General features: G+C 37.1%; 1 protein-coding gene across 1 annotated transcript; it reads right to left on the bottom strand.

Moving 5' to 3' along the window:
* Positions 1 to 8,925: 8,925 nt before the first annotated feature.
* LOC18429596 (heat stress transcription factor A-7a) lies at positions 8,926 to 11,078 on the bottom strand. Its single transcript, XM_020664505.2, has 2 exons — positions 10,527 to 11,078; positions 8,926 to 10,378 (listed from the first exon to the last, which is right to left on the bottom strand). The coding sequence occupies exons 1-2, from the start codon at positions 10,902 to 10,904 to the stop codon at positions 9,749 to 9,751; spliced, it is 1,008 nt and encodes a 335-aa protein (XP_020520164.1). The 5' UTR covers positions 10,905 to 11,078; the 3' UTR covers positions 8,926 to 9,748.
* Positions 11,079 to 14,361: the final 3,283 nt, after the last annotated feature.

Genomic DNA, 14,361 nt, shown 5'->3' with positions numbered 1-14,361 from the left:
ATACTAGAAGTTTTTGTAATAACCTTAAAATATATTTTATTTTTTAATTATAAAATTTAAAACTAAAAAAATAGTGCCAATCGAGCAGATTTATGAAAACTTGAAAACCTTGAAAATTGACAGTCAAAAAATGCTTTACAAGATGCATCATTTCCAAATTTTTGAAATCCATTTTTTTCTCAAATGCATACATGTTGATGTCAAGATGATCAATTTGAAGATATTTGGGTATCAAAACATCCCTTTCTAGTGAAAATCTTGAGATGGGCTCTAATTTGATTGTTTAGAGCTTTGTCTCTATATAATTTTTTTTCCAAAATGAAGATGCCTATATAAAACGTAAAGGACTCAACTCAACCGACTCCCCAAAACATGTGCATCCTCTCGTGCATAAGAAGAGGTAAAAAAAAAAGGTTCCCCTTCTAAAGGTCAAAACTGATGGTGAAAAAAGAGAATATAAAATAATAATAATAATAATTCAAAGAAAGAAATTTCTTATTCATTATTATCATCGTAGTTGAGATCAACAAACACCAAAATTTTGATTCTAAAGTCCGTCTTTAAAATGGATATTAATAGGAGGTAGCACATCGACAGGTCAGTCGGCCAATTTACCAAACAATCATGTTTCCAAAAATTGGAAATGAAAGTGAAAATTATCCCCAGTACCCAAATGAAAATTGAAAGGAAAAAGTTTATTATATAAGGTTGAAATAAAAATGCACCTCAAAAATCCATCGGGAAAGGTTGTTTTAATGTTGAAAAACCCTCTAAATTGATCATCTCAACATCGAGATGCATGAATATGGAAAAAATAAAAATAAAAACAATTGAGTCCTAGAAATAATGTATCTTGCAACACAATATCTAGCCGGTCCATTTTCAAGATTTTTATATATTTTTAGATCTACTTAATTTTAACCAATTTTAAAATTTAAAATTTTATAATTAGATATTAAAATAGATTTTCAAATAATCCTAAGAATGTTTTTACACCAATATTACATGTTATGATAAAATTAGGAGGAATGCCTTAATTGGATTGTTTAAGGTTGCAACCTTATAGAAACCACACCCAAACTAAAATTAGCCCCTACAATATTAAATGATGGAAGCTAAAAATCAGCCGTATAGTGTCAAATGAGATCATTTGATAAATTATCAGTAAATTCGATTTATCCAGATCTTATCATGATTAATCTTTGATATTATCCTGCGAAAATATCAACTGCAAAATCATTCATGGGCCAAATGATCTCATCGCACTGCAAATGAAAGTTTAGGAATACTTGAATATTATGATTGTCCTTTAGATGATCTATCCAAGCGAAATAGCAGTTAATATTTGGCTAGTACACAATAGAAATAAAAGTTAAAAATTAGCACCTTTAGTTTCAACGAATGAATGTTAAAATTAGGCCCCATAGTTTTAATGGGGTCATTTCACCATTAATTAGGGATCATCTTGCCCCTTACGATTATGCATGAGATCATTTCAACCTTAATTAGATTAATGATTTTTCGTGGGATCATTTCATCGGACTTCTTTATAATTATGCTTTGGGTGAATAAGGAAGTCTAAGAATTTTTTTTGTTTTTTGTTTTTTTTTTTTTTGTTTACAACTACCCATTTTGAACTCTAAAAGTTTTGAAAATAGATGGTCAAGATAGTGTGCTACACGATGCACTATTTCTAGAACTTAAAATCTTTTTTTTTTTTTTTCTATATTCTAAAGGTCAAGATAACCTATTTTACGGTTTTTTGACATTAGAATAACTTTTTTAGGTGTAATTTTGAGGTGCGCCATTCTTCTATATTATAAAGTTGACACCTTATATAAACATTTTCATGCATGTACGTATATATATGATGTCACCATGCAATTGTAATACAATAAAACTATACTTTTAGGAAACCGTGTTTGTGATATTTGCATGAAGTTAAAATTTTAATCCTAATAATCAATCCCAAAAAAAATTAAATTCAATTTACACTTGGATATAGTCAAAATGAATCATCTCCAACAATGAATCTAGATCTTCTATTTGGTGAATTTTAATATCTCGGTCTTTACGAATTCAAAATCATTTTTTTCTCTTTTAACATTGTTAATCTAATAATAATAAACCTCTCTAAATATTTTGGAAAGGTTAAAAAATCTTTCTAAAGCCTAGATCTAAGCACCTCACTAAAATAGATGGCCTGTATTAATTTGTCTAAAAAGAATACTTTCTAAAAACACCAAGTAAAAACACTATTAATTTGTCATATGGGTGTAGGATTTGACTTTTCTATAGATCCGTACCAAATTTAATGGTGATTTTTTAAAGTCCTATACACATGGGTAGGGAAGAGTCATATAGGATCACTTATCTAAAAAAGTAAATATATTATTATTAGAGTAACGATCCTTTAGGACCTCTCTCCACCCATGTGGGTAGGATCCCAAAGGATCACCATTAAAATTGACACGAATATTTAAAAAAGCTATTACATGAGCGTGTGACTTGACTTTTTTTATAGATCCGTGCCAAATTTAACGATAATCATTTAGGATCCTACACACACGGGTGAAAAAAGATCCATAAGATCATTACTCGTATTGTTATTCACAACTTTCATGTTTCCAAGGACCATGGCTATCATGAACCAATGATGGCTCAAGTGCGTGTCCAATGTAATCCTTCCAATTTTTGCACGCCCCAAGGTGTAAACTCTTATGTAGTCCTATCTATATTTCTTCAAGAGTGGTCTTCGCCGATTAAATGCCGAGGAATTAGACACACAGGTGAGATGGCACTCAGGCTTTGCTCTCCATTTTTATCCCAATCCTTGCGAGGCCCACATCATACATGATGCCACCGGCCCATTATCGTGTCTCTCTTTCTATCTCCATGAAATTCCAGAATGTTCTAAAACTTCCAATTAAATGATCAAACAATCAGTCTCTGTCCAACGATTCAACCGCTCCAGAACTTTCCTCTTTCGCCTCCATTTAAACCCACGCCTCGCCACTTTCGTGCTTGTTTCTCTCTCTTCATTTCCATTTTAGAAAAGAAACAAACCCCCTCGCTCTCTCCAAACGTGACTGTGTCTTTTTTATCACATTCGCCTGAAAGGCCCATTGACGAAAGCCCCTCGTATTTCTAGTGAGTGGTTTGAAGCCTAAATCTTCTCTCTCTATTTCATTGCTCTTAAGCATTTCACTGCATTTGTTTTCCTTCCGAAAACCAGGTATGTAATTTTTCAACACTGCATTTTCTCAGTTGAAATCTGCATTTTTCAGACCTGTTTCTCCAAGTCCACGCTTTGAATTTGAGCAATTTGCAGGCATGGATAATGAAAAAGGTCCCGTGAAGGAGGAGAGAGAAGAGATTAATTTTGGGGAAGAGAGAGGAGGAGGATCCTCTTCTTCTTACTCGAACTACTGGCCGGTGCGGGTGGGTCTGAGCCCAGGCCCAGGGAGGAGCCGAACGAGGTGGGTCCGCCCCCTTTCTTGACGAAGGCATATGAACCCTTCCACAATTTCTCCAGCGTCGTGCGCCACCTCAATACCTATGTAAATATCTACTCATTATTTTTTCCAACGATGTGCTTAATTTTATTTTTTGTCTCAATCTCAATGTTATTTTTTGGGTTATTATATAGGGAAATTTAGGCTAATATATTATATAGTAAGTACTAATAGTATCTAAAATATGTGTTCCATAGTCTTTGTGTTTTTTAATTTTCCAGAATGTCCCTTGGTTTGGGTCATTCGGATACTACATTTTGAGATTAGTAGTTCTAAACTACTTTGATTTATTATTTGAGTGATATATGTATGGGCCTTTAGGGAAAACTCCACTTATATGCCAAATTATGAGGTTCTTAATCATTTTGATTGTGCAGTTTGGAACCATTAGTTCACGACTGTAATGTGCAATTCAGAACTAGTTGTTCTAGACCACTTTGATTCATTAAAATGGGCGGTCTGGAACTTCTAGTGTTATTGGTGGTTTTAAACCAGAAGTTTTTAAAATTTCTTTTTTTTAGACATTCAGATATTATATATACCTAAAAAAATTAGGTTTGAAATCCATCTAAAAAAGGGATTACAAATATGGGATGCAATTTCTACCTATGAGTCCTACCTATGACTCGTAAAAACCATATCCTTATATAAAATTCCCCTACTATATACGGAGTTTTTTCATCAAGCTTTTGCCTTGTTTGGTTTGTTTACATAGCGCTAGCATTTAGTTTTGCTCTTTTTTTTTTTTTTTTTTGTCGAGAAACGCTAGCATTTAGTTTTCCTTCAATTCCTAGCACCTACCTCAACCTTTACATTTTCATACAGTTGGGTTTTGTTTGTCTTGACCTAAACCTTCCGGAAGGCACGAGCCAACATGTGCCACCTTTTTTCGTCATTAGTTTATTAATAATAATTGTGATGGTGTTGCTTTCAGATAAGGGCGCTGCTTGGGTGGTCTAGCGCGATCACCTAACCCATGGTCTCTCGCCTATAACACATAAATATGGGGCTCTGTACGATCGACGGTGTAGAGACAAACTTCGAGGGTCTTTATTTCGGATGATTCTTTTCTCTCTCTAAAATCAACGTCTTTTTTTTCGTATATTCCATGAATCCACAGTAATATTCTTCCGTTTTTTGTTAGAAATTAACCGGAGAATTGAGTTTCTGCCCTTTTCTACGATTTCCTTCTATTACATACATATCCTTCGCGGATTGTTCTTTCCCTAATTTTGAAAATCCACGCCAAATCCCCAACCAAGGCTGAGAATCTTTCTGATCGGGGAGGATCCAAATTAGGTCTTCTAAATGTTTAAAAAATGATATATATTATATATATAATATACTACTATAATGAGAATGTATAGAATGAGACCATTTATATTTGATACAAAGTGGTCACAATAATCTTAGCCATTAGATGTGAGGTTGGGTAGTTGTAATTATTTCGTTGACCAAGCTCAAACTTCAAAAGAAAATCTCTTAAACTTCGTGATACATTTAAGTTATTAAATTTCACATCAAATGGTTGTAAAGAATTATTACTACTTTATACAAAAGGTAAATTGTATCATCTCATTGTATGTAATCCATTTAAAAATTGGGTCAAATCTGAATTGCATCCACCTGTACCTTGATTAGATCTAAATTACTGTTTCGATCTAAATTTTGGATCCGAATCCAAATAGAATCAAAAATTCGGATTTACATTCAATTTTTCTCAGCTCCAATCTTTCCCTGTACATAGGGTTTCAGAAAAGTGGGGGAGTTCGCGAAGGAAGCCTTCCTCAAGGGCAAGGAACACCTCCTCAAAACCATCAAACGAAGAAAACCCCCTCTTCCCTCTCACCAGACCACCGCGACCTCAACCCAACAAGTGGATGCACAAGGGCTCGACACTGAGCTCGAGCGCCTGCGCCAAGGCAGAGAACTCATGACCCTTGAGCTCGTCCACCTTCGCCGACAGCTGCACGCTTCTCGAGCCCACCTCAACGACTCCACCACACCGAGGACCGCCACCGCCAAATGACTTCCTTCTTGGCCCGAGCCATGCGCAACCCCACTTTTGTAAACAACCTCGCGACCAGAACCGATGGCACCCCTCTCCTTTGGGAAGACGCGACAAAGAAGAGGAAGGAGCTGGCTGCGTCCAGCTCGGGTGAGTCGAGCCAGGGCTCGTATAGGTTCGATGCTACTGAGAGAGGGAGGCCTGGGCTCGACCCTAGGGAGCCCGAGTCTGAGCCCAGGGATGACCCTGATGTGACCACGCTGGCTGAGAAGTTAGGGTTCCTTGGTTCAGCACACCAGCCATGAAACCAAACGTGTCGGCTGTGTCGGATCATACGTGTGGGATACGTGTTGATATGGATCACACTTGTAAAGACCAAACGTGTCGGATCATACGTGTTGATATGGAAAGTCTAACGAATAGATGTATCCAGGCATTAGATTTAGGAAAAGAGGGTAGCTAATGTGCAAGATCACAGCTCTCACAAATATTTTAATTTAATTATTCAGCATTTCTAACCAGCTTAAACAAAATTTTGGGTATTCAAGCAAATTGTGAAGGTTCCTTAGTAATTGCGTGCCTGACCAACACATATGACTGTTTGGATTCGTGTTTCTGTTTACCAGTGAATTAGAGCAAGGGTAGACTATTTAAAATGTAAATTTCATTGCTGAATTTCCATGGAAGAAGGACCGAAATAGCTTTTCACCGTGATTATGGCAATGGCACATGATCTTTCATTGTGGTTTATGCAACCTAATCCCAACACCATTATTTTCTCACGTCTTGTGATTGTGAAATGTGTTGTCCTTCTACTCTTGAGCTTTTGCTATATTTATCTGAGAAAGAGATATTTTTTTGAATCTTGAAAATCTCTCCCATATTTTAGGTGAAGACTTGTTTGGATGTGATCGTTAGTCGACGACCCATCAATTTTAGTCGAAAGACAATTTACTTTGGGCTATGTAGACCCTAGAATGCTCTCAAGAAAGTACAACTCTAACAGTTCTTTAATGAGTGCTTCACTCAGCCCAGTTCTATCATGAGAGTACATTCATCCTTGAATGGATTACATTATAGAGAGATTTATTTGTTAAGATATCTAATACTTCGAAGACAGTGGAAGCATCTCACGACTTTGGATCCATTTATCTGCAGTTGAAAGTATTTCATAACTACCATGTGGGTTTCTGTTTTCACATAAGGATTCTAGGAGGCCCTCTTGCTCACACTATTATAGTAACTTCGGTCATAAATGGCAATTGACTCCTATTGTTTTCACTAGACTCCACTTCTATCCTCGACTTGTCCGTATAAAAACTCGATTTTCGACCTCTGTTAGGGGCTAAAGCTTATGGGCCAACTGAAATTCATAGTTCTGACCAACATAAAGTTCACACATGTTTCACCTACTGTTGTAATTGGTTTTTATTTTTATAATTTCTAGATTTTAGATTTGAGGTTATTTTGGGTTCTTAATTTTTTTTAAGGGGTATTTATGTATTTTTCTTTTAGTTATAGATAATTGAGAGTAGAATCAGAACTTTATTTATTAAAAAAAGAAGAAAAGTGGGGATTTAATTAGGGTTTCTTATGAAGTAAGTTAGGTTTTAAGTTTTTTTTTTATATATATAGATATGTAACTCTTGCATCAAGAAATAGAACGAAGAGAATAAGACTTTGTTTAAGGTCTTGTGAAGAGTTTTTTTTGAGGTGGTATCTTTTATAGGTTTTGAGAGAGGGTATAACCGCTCTTCCTTTTAATTTTATTTTCTGTTGTTTATTTTTTTAGGATTATACACAATGAAACTATTTGCCTTTGGTATAACCATCCGATGTAAAATCTAATAGCTTAGGTATGTCACAAAGTTCAAGAAAAGTTTTTTGAATAGTCTCGTTGCTCCTTCCCCTACCTCAATTCGTATAAGAGCTTTACAAGATGTGTCCATCATAATTCCACCGAAATCCATTCCTACGATCATTGATCTATTGCCACAGATTATAGAAGATGTGAAACAACATTTTGACGAAAGTGTAAATAAACATAAATCAATCCATGGACGGTATTGAGGTGAGATTTTTGGAACTTGACACGAGATTTGTGGAACTTCACTCAAGATTTGTGGAACTTGAGACAAGATCGGCGTAATAAATTTGCAAATGCGATAGTTGGAAAACATCGTTCATCAAAAAGAGGGTGCTCACAATCATATAGATGTACCACCAAATCCCACCTTGGGGATCGATCACACTCCACACTATCAATTCCAATAGTTGATCTTATATGTACTAAGAAAATTTTGATTCGAAAACTGAGAAATTTTCGCATGATATCTATATCAAAGTCGATCTTCTCTAGTAAGAAGCTCAAAAATAAAATCAAATATATGCTTGGCATCCCAACGTTGCACTATATATTGCGCATTTAGTTTTTAATAAATTGGTTCATTGAAGAATAAAGTACCATGACAAGTAGTGGGACGACAAAAGCTATTCAATATGCTTTTGAAGGATGCGATAAACATAATAAATTCAAGGTCGAGCTACTCACAACCTTAGGAGAAAGAATGAAGTGACCGGTTTTGTTTTATTTTATTTTACTATTTGCTAGATTTTCAATTTGATTTATTTTGTGTCAGTGTAAGAGTTTTTGACACCAATACATATTTCCACGGAGTGTGGAAGTGTCCATTTGAATGTTCGGAGTGGGAGGTCTATATAAACCGCATCCATATATACATCAATTTATTCTCTTCAGTGCATGTAGACTAAAGTGCTCCAACCCACTCTACTTTTCCATCCTTCTCCCTCTTTATTAATTTTTCATTTTCATCTTTATACCGCAATCCAATGCTAATTCAATAGCCTCGAGAAAACCAGTTCCCAATGCTCATCTAAAGTTTCATGAAGCTAGAACCCACGCCCAGTTAACACTATCAATGTGTATGTGTTAGATCACAGGAAGCCAACTTATACGTCCATGTCGGATCACTGAATTGCTAATCCAAATCAATCCAAATTAACGGTATAGAGAAAATTAAAATTAATAATAATAAAAAAAAAAACATGGGTGAGTGGGCAGACCAAAACGATGTTAGACTAGTTAAAAAAACTGATTCTCAGTTTACAAGGATACGTTTGTTATCCATGAAAATCTTTTCGTGAAAGTATCTTTCACATGAAAAGAGCTCCTCCATATAATTAATTGTTGTGAGTTTTTCACTACCAATTAGTAAAAAAAATGCTCTAGGGCCAATTAGGTGTGAAAAAACTTTCACACGTAATCACAAGCTAAGTTCTTTAATGTAAAAATACTCATGCATCGCTTAAAAATCTTTTTTTATAAAAATACTTTCACAAAAATAAATATTTTCATGCGAGCCAAAAATGACGTAGATACAAGCGTTTGTTTAGATGGAAATGAATAGCATCGATACTGTCGGTCCACTGTTGCGGAACCCACGTTAAATGTGGGGTGCATGAACCTCCTTATTGCTGTCGCAGCAACTTGTGAGTTTTTTATTCGTCGTCTCTCATGGCATGGTGGGTTTCTTGGTGTCACGCTTACTTCATCCTCAGCACCATAATACTTGGATCCTTTGCTTTTTACTTTACTATTATTTATTATCAATAACGTATTCTTACTCGATCTAGGGCATTTAATTATTGGAAGTAAATTATTTTTGTTTGAGATTTTTTGTGAGAAGAATTAAATAATTTGGGGGTGGATCTTTCTAGAGAGTTCATCGGTCTTCAGCCGCAACTTCAATTCCTATAAAAAAGAGAGACAAATACTCTATTATTAAAAAACCATAAAGAGCCACACACACACATAAACAAAACAAAGGCAAGTTATTTATCAACGAAAACAAACAGGGGTTTAAGAATAACACCAAAGTGGCACTGCCTCTTTTGCAGATCGATCTCAGCCCACCTGCCAAAGCAAACACCAAAACCAAGATCATTTAGTGGAGAAGTGGAATGGGTAGATTGGACGGTGGAGATCACATCAAACCAGTGTATTCTTCATAGCAAACCGTTCATCCCCCTCAGCAAGAGATTAAAAATAAGGTCCCAGCCTCGAGCTTCAGCCTGCTTCAACAACGCAAAAAACATTAAGCTAAGAAATGAAAACCCTAGATTTCTTAAGACTCTTAAGTCCTTGCCATGTTGCTGCATGGAGGATGCGCACGTGTAAAGCAATGAGGCGTGAGCTCAACTGCGTCTATGGCTCGTGCCCCGAGCCAAGAAATCCTAACTTCTCAGCCAGGGTGTCCACGTCAGGGTCACACGTGGGCTCCGACACTGGCTCGAACCTCTCGCCAAAGAGCTCCGCCAGAAAGGAAGGATCGTCGTCATCGTCGAACCCGCACGGGCGCAGCAACGGTTCGATCCTCGAGCCGGAGCCGGAGCCCGAGCTTGACCCCTCCAACTCCTTCCTCTTCTTGGTCGTATCCTCTGCGGGGAGTACGGTCCTCTGGGGTTGGGCCGGAGAGGCGAGGTTTTGCATGAAAGTGGGGTGGCGCATGGCTCGGGCCAAGAAGTCAGTCATTTGGCGGTGACGGTGCTCGGTGTGCTCGAGTCGCTGAGAAAGGCCATTGAGGCGGACTAGAGAGGCGTGCTGCTGTTGGCGAAGGTGGACGAGCTCGATGGTCAGGAGTTCCTTGCCTTGGCGCAGGCGCTCGAGCTCAGTATCGAGCCCTGTTGCACCCACTTGTAGGTTCGAGGGCGCGCTGGTCTGGTGATAAGGATGAGATGGTTTTCTTCTTTTGATGGCTCTGAGGAGGTGTTTCTTGCCCTTGAGAAAGGCTTTGTTTGCAAACTCCCATCGGTCTGGATCTACCTTTCTAAAACTCTGCAGCGAGAGAAAAAGAATTGTGGCCCAAATCTATAGAGAGAATGAGTAAAACAAATAAATAACCAACGAGAAACAAACATAGATTGATTAGCTGTAGAGAAAACAAAAAAAATCCAAAAAACTTATTTGAAGAGAGAGGACTCACATAGGTATTGAGCTGGCGCACGAAGCTGGAGAAATTGCTGTGCTTGAAGTAATTGGGGAGGAGCAGAGACGCGAACACATTCGGATCCCAAACTACAAATGTGTTTCGATTGGGACCCCACGACACCACTGTATCAGTCGAAGGATCATCCACCATCTCATATGTCTTCGTCAAGAAAGCGGGTGGACCGACCTCGTTGAGCCCCTCCATGGGCCTGGGCACTATGGGCTCGGACCCACCCGCACCCATGGGTGCACCCTCCTCACCAGCACAATAGTACCAGCAAGAAGAGGAGGATCCTCCTCCCCATTCTTCCCCAAAATCGATCTCTTCATTCTCTTCTCTTTCCTCCTTCACTGAGCCCTGTTGATTCTCCATGCTTTCAAATTGCTTAATTTAGGACAATACTTGAAAGCGCACTGATTTCCCCACTCTCTCTCCTCCCCTTACAATTGAAACATGGCTCCCAATTTTGAATTGGGGTTGATACTTTTAGAGAGAGAATGCTCATCTAGGGGTTCCTGAGAGAGAAGGAAAATTCGAGGACTTGTGGAAAATTTTAGAGAGAGAGAGAGAGGGGAGGAAACAATTCGAGAAAATTGCGGTTTTATTGGGGTAAAAATCCACAGGTGAGCTCATACATAGGTGGATTTTGGAAGTAAGTGAAGGCATAGGAATGAAGAGGAAGAGGAAGGGGGGCAAAAGAAAGTAAAAGATATTTATCCTGGGAGCCAGCAAAAATAAATCGCAATTGATTTACAAAGGAAGCTGACAAAGTTTGAATCCTCTAAGACCAGGTTTAGAGAGAGAAATATTCTTCTTAATAGAGAGCAAGAAACAAGGAGGAGACACGCGTTAGAGAGAGAAACAGGAAATTGATCGATTTAAAAGGGCCGAGAAGGCAGGAGAAATGCGGTGAGGGCGAGCTTAAATAAGGTAAGGGGTGAATTGGAAAGTTGTAGAGCTATTGGATTGAAGTGCAGGTGCACATTAATTAATTTGGGTGACGATGAATGTGGGGGAACGCTAAGAACGTTCTCGATTCTCATGACATCTACTGTGTAAAGGGTGCTGTTTGTATAGGGCCAAAGCCCTAAACAATCAAATTAGAGCTCACCTTCAAATTGTGTCAAGAAATGCGATTTCAATACTCGAAATCATTGATTAGTATTAAAATATATTATCATCTCTAATTACAAATTTTGAAGTTTTAAAAAGATCTATGTAAACTTGAATAACTTAATAGTTGATTGTTCAAAAATATATTACAAGATGCATTATTTTCAAAACTTGAAATTCATTGTTTTCTCAAGTCTATACATCTTGATGTTGAGGTGATCAATTTGAAGATATTTGAGAACCAAAACAATCTCTTCTAGTAAAATTTTTGAAATGGGCTCAAGTTCGATTGTTTAGAGCCTAGGCTCTATACAAACTTTTCCCTTAGTGCAAAAATAACATAAGATAGAGAGCAATGGGAGCCGCCAAAACCAAAATGGGTCCACAAGCAGTTTGTACATTTGGATAATGAATATACAGCTAAGACTCGTACGATCTACTATACTTTCCTCGGCAATTCATCGGCCGCACGTCCTGCTATTGCTCTCCAAGTAACAATTACGTAAGCATTTAAAATTTATTATTATATAAATAAATAAATAAAATAAAAGATGGTATACAATGAGATCATTTACTTCTAAAATAGACTATCTATACAACTTATTTTCACCTCAATCTTTTCTCTCATCTTTTTTCTCAAACAACCTTACCTAGGCAAATAACCCCCTAACCCAAAAGTAGCATGAAATAAGGCTAAACTACCCTTGTTTGTTTTTACACGGTCTTCTTTCTCCTATTTTTACACACGCTCCGGTAGTACAAACACGTACTTCGGCATTCTGAATGTGCGCTCCGACAATGCAGGTCTAAGCCGCAGCACTTCGGCATTATGAGAACTCGTTCCGGTAGTGCAAAGACGCGCTCCGACAATGAAGTCTTTGGAGCCACAGCATAATGGAGGACCGCACTCCAGCAATATAAACAAGCGCTCCGGCATTCTGAATGTGTGCTCTGACATTGCAGGTCTGAGCCACAGCGCTCCGGCAATATGAGAACAGAATCCGGCAGTGCAAAGACACGCTCCGGCAGTACGCTATTGGGGACTCGTGAATTGATTTGGTTTGTACGAAATGGGCATTTCTTTCCAAAAATTAACCAGTTTTACCTTGGGGGTTTTTCGAGGAAAGGTCGTTTTGGGGGGGAAGTGAGAGAAAAGATTGGGGTGGGGTAAATTGCATAGATAGTCCATTTTAGGGTGTTTTTTGTAATTTTTCCTACCTTTAATATAGAGATATCACAATTACAACCATCCAATGTGAAATATGATAGCTTGAGAGTGTCATAAAGTTCAAAAAAATTTCTTTTGAACTTTGAGGTTGGTCAAAGAAATAAATGCAGCCATCCAATTTTACATGCAATGGTCAAGATTAATTGTGACCACCTTTTAACAAAAGTAAATGGTCTTATTTTATATTTATTTATTTTAAAAAAAAAAGAATTATACCCTCTCTCACTTTTTTTTTTTTTTTTAATAAGAGCACGCATACTATGCTCTCTCTTGAAAGCATAGTTTACTTCTACTGTTGCAGTCAAAAGACCTACTTGTGATGGTTTTTTTAATCTAGAATTTTGAGAAACACTAAATAATTACTTAAAAAAAGGGTGTGGTTTGATGAGGTTGAGGCCCGCCTTTCAATTGTGTCAAAAGATGTTATTTCAGTACTGGAAATCTTTATGATGATTTGAAAATTTATTTTCATCTCTAATTATAATATTTAAAGCTTAAAAAATAGTGTTAATAGAGCAGATCCATGAACACTTAAAAATCATGACAATCGACGGTTTGGAAAATGCATTACAAGACACTATTTCCAATATCTGAAATTCATTTTTTTTATATGCATGCATCTTGAGGTTGAGATGATCAAATTGAGGGTTTTTTAGTATCGAAAGAACCTCTCCTACTAAACATTATAGATGTGCCTTAATTTGATTTTTTAGAGCCTCACCCTTATATAAAATTTTTCCTTTTAAAAAAATTTAAAATTTGAGTTTTCCAACACTCAGATCTCACAAACTAAAAATTGGATGGTCTATTTTCAATCTTAGGACATTATTATTTTTTTAGTGCATAGAGTGTACATTTATGATTTCTTTATTAAGGCTAATCTATGGGTTGAAGAGGTTACATCCCCAAAATTTGACGTCCTAAAATTAATTCTAGTTGGGGGTTTACCCCCGGGAATAAATGAATATTCTACTCTCCGGCCATTTCACAACTAATTGGGATCAGTTGCATGAATCATAGTATTCTATTCTAGTCTGTTAATGATTGTACCCTCATGGAAGCCATGAGTCCCCAAATCTTTTCTCACTACTTCCAACTATGTCCATTTAGGCTTACTCCTTGCCCATTTTTTGCCTTCCACTGAAACTAACTCGCACCTCCTAACATGTGCTATGATGGATTTGGCCCATACATGATTAGCCACTTAAGTCTACTTTATCTCATCTTATCGCCTATTGGCGCTACAATTATTCATTTCGAATTCTATTCCTTCTTGTCTTACGACTCATTTATATCAACATCATCATCTCAGCGGCTCATTCAATGGATATGTTGTAAAACAAAATTGATCTCATAGTTATCCTATAGATTTGCTCTTCCGCTTAATTGGTATGTGCGATCAGATAAAACTAAGATTGCACATACCACTTTGCCCCAGCTTTAATTTTATGTGTGACATCTTCTTCAGTCTCCCATTTTCTTGGATCA

The sequence above is a fragment of the Amborella trichopoda genome, chromosome 3 (assembly GCF_054954075.1).
Source record: "Amborella trichopoda isolate Santa Cruz 75 chromosome 3, AtrichopodaSantaCruz75HAP2 v2.0, whole genome shotgun sequence".
Lineage (NCBI taxonomy): Eukaryota > Viridiplantae > Streptophyta > Magnoliopsida > Amborellales > Amborellaceae > Amborella > Amborella trichopoda.
Note: the sequence above shows the minus strand (reverse complement) of the source record. Positions and strands in the feature narration are given on the sequence as shown.